This window comes from Babylonia areolata, chromosome 4 (genome assembly GCF_041734735.1).
Source record: "Babylonia areolata isolate BAREFJ2019XMU chromosome 4, ASM4173473v1, whole genome shotgun sequence".
In the NCBI taxonomy this organism is placed as follows: domain Eukaryota; kingdom Metazoa; phylum Mollusca; class Gastropoda; order Neogastropoda; family Buccinidae; genus Babylonia; species Babylonia areolata.
Window position 1 is genome coordinate 58,423,810 of NC_134879.1, and position 7,962 is coordinate 58,431,771.

The 7,962-nt window shown below is 50.5% G+C and overlaps 1 protein-coding gene across 2 annotated transcripts in view; it reads left to right on the forward strand.

Annotated features, from left to right (window-relative positions):
- The window catches only part of LOC143281779 (uncharacterized), an 8,848-nt gene extending 1,431 nt beyond the window's left edge, over positions 1-7,417 (forward strand). Inside the window, exons 2-5 of one of the 2 annotated variants that reach the window (XM_076587071.1) lie at positions 2,509-2,532; positions 2,566-3,109; positions 4,377-4,561; positions 6,299-7,417. In XM_076587071.1, the coding sequence (XP_076443186.1) occupies positions 2,509-2,532; positions 2,566-3,109; positions 4,377-4,561; positions 6,299-6,702 (1,157 nt within the window). In that variant the 3' untranslated portion in view covers positions 6,703-7,417. Of the gene's footprint in view, positions 1-2,508; positions 3,110-4,376; positions 4,562-6,298 lie in introns of both variants that reach the window. The other variant, XM_076587069.1, reaches the window with a different exon arrangement.
- The last annotated feature ends 545 nt before the right edge of the window (positions 7,418-7,962 follow it).

Below are 7,962 nucleotides of genomic sequence, written 5' to 3' on the forward strand. Positions count from 1 at the left end.
GCTGACAGCTTCCGTGATGGTGCTCAACAGTCTGACATGTTATACAAACACGCACACAACAGCTGAGTGCCAACAAGCTGACAGCTTCCGTGATGGTGCTCAACAGTCTGACATGTTATACAAACACGCACACAACAGCTGAGTGCCAACAAGCTGACAGCTTCCGTGATGGTGCTCAACAGTCTGACAAACACGCACACAACAGCTGAGTGCCAACAAGCTGACAGCTTCCGTGATGGTGCTCAACAGTCTGACATGTTATACAAACACGCACACAACAGCTGAGTAACAACAAGCTAACAGCTGGGTTCATCGTCCTCCAGTAATGTCATCAACTGTCACGATTCGTTTCAGTAACTTGACGGTTGGGGTGAACGCTGGGCACAAATGCAGTAATATTGAAATACCCCTCTCCACCCCCCCCCTTTCTCTCCTAATTCCCTATCCTCCTCCTCTCCTTCTTCCTCCTCCTCCTCCTTCTGCTGCTACTGTTACTACTACTGCTACTACTACTGCTACTGCTGCTGTTGCTTTGTATTGCTGTGAGTGATTCCCATCACGGTCAGGTTTATCATGTTGACTTTGTAATGCTGTGAGTGATTCCCATCACGGTCAGGTTTATCATGTTGACTTTGTAATGCTGTGAGTGATTCCCATCAGGGTCAGGTTTATCATGTTGACTTTGTATTGCTGTGAGTGATTCCCCTCAGGTTCAGGTTTATCATGTTGACTTTGTATTGCTGTGAATGATTCCCCTCACGGTCAGGTTTATCATGTTGACTTTGTATTGCTGTGAATGATTCCCCTCACGGTCAGGTTTATCATGTTGACTTTGTAATGCTGTGAGTGATTCCCATCACGGTCAGGTTTATCATGTTGACTTTGTAATGCTGTGAGTGATTCCCATCACGGTCAGGTTTATCATGTTGACTTTGTAATGCTGTGAGTGATTCCCCTCAGGGTCAGGTTTATCATGTTGACTTTGTAATGCTGTGAGTGATTCCCCTCAGGGTCAGGTTTATCATGTTGACTTTGTAATGCTGTGAGTGATTCCCCTCAGGGTCAGGTTTATCATGTTGACTTTGTAATGCTGTGAGTGATTCCCATCAGGGTCAGGTTTATCATGTTGACTTTGTAATGCTGTGAGTGATTCCCATCACGGTCAGGTTTATCATGTTGACTTTGTAATGCTGTGAGTGATTCCCATCAGGGTCAGGTTGATGATGTTGACTTTGTAATGCTGTGAGTGGTTCCAGTCAGGGTCAGGTTTATCATGTTGACTTTGTAATGCTGTGAGTGATTCCCCTCAGGGTCAGGTTTATCATGTTGACTTTGTAATGCTGTGAGTGATTCCCCTCAGGGTCAGGTTGATGATGTGACTTGTAATGCTGTGAGTGATTCCCCTCAGGGTCAGGTTGATGATGTTGACTTTGTAATGCTGTGAGTGATTCCCCTCAGGGTCAGGTTTATCATGTTGACTTTGTAATGCTGTGAGTGATTCCCCTCAGGGTCAGGTTTATCATGTTGACTTTGTAATGCTGTGAGTGATTCCCATCACGGTCAGGTTTATCATGTTGACTTTGTAATGCTGTGAGTGATTCCCCTCAGGGTCAGGTTTATCATGTTGACTTTGTAATGCTGTGAGTGATTCCCCTCAGGGTCAGGTTTATCATGTTGACTTTGTAATGCTGTGAGTGATTCCCCTCAGAGTCAGGTTTATCATGTTGACTTTGTAATGCTGTGAGTGATTCCCCTCAGGGTCAGGTTTATCATGTTGACTTTGTAATGCTGTGAGTGATTCCCCTCAGAGTCAGGTTTATCATGTTGACTTTGTAATGCTGTGAGTGATTCCCCTCAGAGTCAGGTTTATCATGTTGACTTTGTAATGCTGTGAGTGATTCCCCTCAGGGCCAGGTTTATCATGTTGACTTTGTAATGCTGTGAGTGATTCCCCTCAGGGCCAGGTTTATCATGCTGACTTTGTAATGCTGTAAGTGGTTCCCGTCAGGGTCAGGTTTATCATGTTGACTTTGTAATGCTGTAAGTGGTTCCCATCAGGGTCAGGTTGATGATGTTGACTTTGTAATGCTGTAAGTGGTTCCCGTCAGGGTCAGGTTATCAGCCGGGCGTTGGTCCATTCTGTCAGCCATTTATCCTGCTGATGAAAAGTCTTCCAGTATCTTGTATCACTAGCCTGCTTTTATGGATGATGAAATCACACTGTCCACTGACAACTTTGGTGACACAGCTGTTCCAGTCATGGTGATGTTGGTGATGGTGATGGTGATGATGATGATGATGACGATGGTGATGATGATGTTGATGGTGATGATGATGTTGATGATGCTGTTGTTGATGCTGCTGCTGCTGCTGCTGCTGATGATGATGATGATGTTGTTAATGTTGTTCTTGATGATGATGAAGATGGTGGTGATGTTGATGATGATGATGATGATGATGATGATGATGAATACACCACCAACAAGGCTCCACCCCCTGTGTCCACAGTCCAGAGGTCCACAGTGGTCAGCAAGGGGACAGCGTGCTGCAGCGGCCAGGGCCTGCAGGAGGGCGAGCTGTGCTGTCACACGGAGGCGGGCCACACCCCCCTCAACAAAACACACCCCGCACACACCGCCTGCTGTGCGCCAGCCGACCTCAGGGACACCCGCACAGAGAGGGACAGAATCCACACCTTCACCCACACCACCCACTACTGCGACGAGGAGGAGGGTGTGGTCAGGCCGTACCCCGAGATGCCCGACCTCTCTCGGCTCCCGCGGAAGATGTGTCTGACCGGCCAGGAGGGGGAGGGGGAGACGGAGTGCTGTGGCCACACGCCCTACGACCCGTCCCGCAAGACGTGCTGTCAAGACCGCCTGGACAGCATACCCAGCTCAGCCTCCCAGTGCTGCTATGACCGGGCCTACCTCCGGAACGACCCCGGCTCCAACCCCTGCATGCAGCAGCTGTGCGGCGGCCGCCCCTTCGACGCGGAGACTGAGCTGTGCTGCAACGACAGGGTGGTGGAGGCCGGGGATGGGGACACGTGCTGTGGGTCGTCCGTGGTCAGGAGCCAGGAGGAGTGCTGTGGCGGCATGGTCATCAGGTGAGTCACGTCTGGAGGCACAAAGCTGGAGGTCCCGGACCGCTGTCCAGCTGGAGGCACAAAGCTGGAGGTCCCGGACCACTGTCCAGCTGGAAGCACAAAGCTAAAGGGACCTCGGTTTATCGTCTTATCCGAATGACTAGCGTCCAGACCACCACTCAAGGTTTAGTGGAGGGGGAGAAAATATCGGCGGCTGAGCTGTGATTCGAACCAGCGCGCTCAGATTCTCTCGCTTCCTAGGCGGACGCGTTACCTCCAGGCCATCACTCCACTGATGGATGAAGTGGTTGTGGTTGTGGTTGTGGCTGTGGCTGTGATTGTGGTTGTGGTTGTGATTGTGATTGTGGCTGTGGTTGTGATTGTGGTTGTGGCTGTGGTTGTGATTGTGGTTGTGGTTGTGGTTGTGGCTGTGGTTGTGATTGTGGTTGTGGTTGTGGTTGTGGTTGTGATTGTGGTTGTGGTTGTGGTTGTGGTTGTGATTGTGGTTGTGATTGTGGTTGTGGTTGTGGTTGTGGCTGTGGTTGTGATTGTGGTTGTGGTTGTGGCTGTGGCTGTGATTGTGATTGTGGTTGTGGTTGTGGTTGTGGCTGTGATTGTGATTGTGGTTGTGATTGTGATTGTGATTGTGGTTGTGGCTGTGGTTGTGATTGTGGTTGTGGCTGTGGTTGTGATTGTGGTTGTGATTGTGGCTGTGGTTGTGATTGTGATTGTGGTTGTGGTTGTGGCTGTGGTTGTGGTTGTGGTTGTGGCTGTGGCTGTGATTGTGGTTGTGGCTGTGATTGTGATTGTGGTTGTGGCTGTGGTTGTGGTTGTGGTTGTGGCTGTGGTTGTGATTGTGGTTGTGGTTGTGGCTGTGGTTGTGATTGTGGTTGTGGCTGTGGTTGTGATTGTGATTGTGGTTGTGGTTGTGGTTGTGGCTGTGGTTGTGATTGTGGTTGTGGCTGTGGCTGTGATTGTGATTGTGGTTGTGGTTGTGGTTGTGGCTGTGATTGTGATTGTGATTGTGGTTGTGGCTGTGGCTGTGATTGTGATTGTGGTTGTGGTTGTGATTGTGGTTGTCGCTGTGGTTGTGATTGTGGTTGTGGCTGTGGTTGTGGCTGTGGTTGTGGTTGTGGTTGTGGTTGTGATTGTGGTTGTGGTTGTGGTTGTGGTTGTGATTGTGGTTGTGGTTGTGGTTGTGATTGTGGTTGTAGTTGTGATTGTGGTTGTGGTTGTGGTTATAGTTGTGATTGTGATTGTGATTGTGGTGGTGTTGCCATGTCTCCAGTGCCCAGTGGTCGTGCTGTAAAGGCAAAATGCCCTACAAAAGGGACATCATGCACTGCCACAGTCACTCAGGGGCCGTAACTGTGCGGCAGGGGAAGCTGAAGAAGCGGAGCATCCCCAAGCAGTTCTATGAACGGGACCTGGACGTCTGGGGGGAGAACTGGAGGCCCTTCGTGGACCCCAAGAGTGAGTGGGCGGCCCTGAGGCCTCGCTGTTCTTCTCGTCTTTCCCTTTGAGTTTTGGTTGATGCATTTCTGTTTCCATTTCACTGATATATCAGTCACTCATCCCAGTTATATTTCATCGCTCAAGGTCTGATCTGCTTGCGGAGTTTGTCCCAAGGTCAGGCATCTGCTTCCTTTTTTTTTAGGTTTAATTTTTTTTAGAGCAGATGTGGTGTAGCTTGTATGGATTGGCCTGCATGCTTTCACACCTCCATAAAACCTGAGGCTGAAACTCATAATTGTATTGTATTACTTTTTTTCTGTGTGAAATTCGGTCCGCTATTCCCAGAGGGCACACAGGACCGCGGTCTGTCGTCTCATTTGAAAGACTAGCACACAGACCACCACTCACGGTCAAGTGAAGGGGTGAGAGTTCAATATAACTGGGACTTGAACCCGTGGACACCGGCTACCTGGATGGACAGTGATGTGTAAAGTGATGTGTGAAGTGATGTGTGATGGGTGAGGTGAGTGATGTGTGAAGTGATGTGTGAAGTGATGTGTGATGTGTGAAGTGATGTGTGAAATGATGTGTGATGTGTGAAGTGATGTGTGAAGCGTGAAGTGAATGACGGCAGTGATGTTTACATTCCAGTGCATTCACTGATATGTTTATTTTGTTGAATCAAGTTATCGCTTTTCCTGTTGGAGGTGCACACCATTTCCTGTTAGAGGCACACACCAACCTATGGTAGTCATTTCCTGTAGAGGCACACACCATATGGTAGTCATTTCCAGGCACACACCAACCTATGGTAGTCATTTCCTGTAGAGGCACACACCATTTCCTGTTAGGTCCACACACCATTTCCTGTTGGGTCCACACACCATTTCCTGTTAGGTCCACACACCAACCTATGGTAGTCATTTCCTGTAGGTCCACACACCATTTCCTGTTAGGTCCACACACCATTTCCTGTTTGGTCCACACACCATTTCCTGTCAGGTCCACACACCATTTCCTGTTAGGTCCACACACCAACCTATGGTAGTCGTTTCCTGTTAGGTCCACACACCATTTCCTGTTAGGTCCACACACCATTTCCTGTTAGGTCCACACACCAACCTATGGTAGTCATTTCCTGTCAGGTCCACACACCATTTCCTGTCAGGTCCACCATTTCCTGTCAGGTCCACACACCATTTCCTGTTAGGTCCACACACCATTTCCTGTTAGGTCCACACACCAACCTATGGTAGTCATTTCCTGTTAGGTCCACACACCATTTCCTGTCAGGTCCACCATTTCCTGTTAGGTCCACACACCAACCTATGGTAGTCATTTCCTGTTAGGTCCACACACCATTTCCTGTTAGGTCCACACACCATTTCCTGTTAGGTCCACACACCATTTCCTGTTAGGTCCACACACCATTTCCTGTTAGGTCCACACACCATTTCCTGTTAGGTCCACACACCATTTCCTGTTAGGTCCACACACCAACCTATGGTAGTCATTTCCTGTTAGGTCCACACACCATTTCCTGTTAGGTCCACACACCATTTCCTGTTAGGTCCACACATCTGAAGCTCTGAGCAGCGCGTTGTGTTGATACATAGGTCAGGCATCCACTCCTTTTTTTCTGTCCTTTCCGGGCGATCTGAGGACAGTGGTGTTGAACCCCTGGAAAGCCCACCTCCTGGACACAACTGGAATGGGACGTGACGCACGTGCATTGTTGTGGTGCTGTGTGTGCAGTGGAGAAGATCGAGGGTCGGGTGGAGCAGTGCGGGATCAAGCTGAGGAGGAACTCGCTGATCGTGCCACTGTTTCCGGCAGCAGTGGTGGTGGGTGGGGAGAAGCTGTCCAGCTGTGTGCAGCAAGGCGGCAGCGTCAAGCTGCAGGTCTCCATGTCATGCACGCCGGCCCAACGCCTGAAGGGCCGCAAGAACCGCCGCACCTTTGAGAAGCGGATGATGTCCTTCCTGAGGGGGGCCACGCTGGAGGTGAACGTGAGGCCGGGGAGAAGCGTGAGGTGCGGGAGGGGCGGGGGGCTGACGGTGCGTCTGGCGGAGGGCGTCCCGGCTGTGGTGCTGCTGTCCCACCGGATGGACCGCCTGATGAGGGAGAGCATGGCTCAGGCTGGGAGGCGTGGTCTGTGAGACATCCAACCGGCCCCACACCCCGCCCACACCACTCCCTGCTCCACACCCCAAAAAACTATCTCCCCCCCCACCCGCTCTCTCTCTCAGCGTATCGCTGTTGTCAAGAACCAAGACTCATACGTCACACCCCTCCCCCGGCCCGGTGAGACCATCCATCCATCCATCCATCCATCCATCCGATCCTTTGCCGTGTTCCGTCGTCTCTGCGTCCCTCTCTTGTTTGATGACCAGATGCAGGCACAGTGGAGATGATCACTTGCAGGTCACATGTCCCCCTTCTCCTCTCCCCTCCAGCCCCCAACCATCCCCGCCCTCCTCCCCATCCTACTCCTCAGCTGCAACGAAACGATTGACTGTTCCTCGACGGTCCAGGGACCACGGCTTGCCCTCACTGCCCCCCCACCCCCACCCCCTGCCCTCCCCAACACACACCTCGTTCAGCTTGTTCAGCGGACTGCCGCAGTGGTAAAGCAGCCCGTTGTGACCACAGAAATGTCAGCACAGCCCTGCACGGGCCACTGCCTCATACCACGCCAACAGTCATACACCCCCACCCTCCCCACTCCACACACCAGCAGTCATCGTTATTGTCAAGGACCAACACCCCCATTCACTGTTAGGTCCACACACCAACCTATTGCCCCCTATCACTCCCCCCATTTTACAGACCAGCAACTCACCACTGTTGTAAAGAACCAAGACTCATACTCCCCCCCCCCCCGCCCCGCCCCCCATCACTCCCCCCATTTTACAGACCAGCAACTCACCACTGTTGTAAAGAACCAAGACTCATACTACTCACCACTGTTGTTAAGAACCAAGACTCATACTCCCCCCCCCCCCGCCCCCCATCACTCCCCCCATTTTACAGACCAGCAACTCACCACTGTTGTTAAGAACCAAGACTCATACTCCTCCCCCCCACCCCCCACCCCCCTCCACACACCAGCAGCCATCGTCATCACAACATGTCCACCACTTGCTCTTCACAGTGCACAAACCAGCAATAGCTGGGACTGTCATTTTTGTCGATTCCATTGTGGAAAAAACACACACTTTTATTCATAAAAATGCGATACTTTTATTTTTGCTTCTCATAGTTATTTTCCGAGTATTATTCATTCTGATTTGTTGACTTGTTCATTTTTGTTGGTAATCTGAACTGAACAAGAATATGCTATGGACACGAATCAGCATTATATGCAATTTTTTTGCCTGTGTTTTTTTGTTTTTGTTTTTTTTCAAGTACTTTGCTTT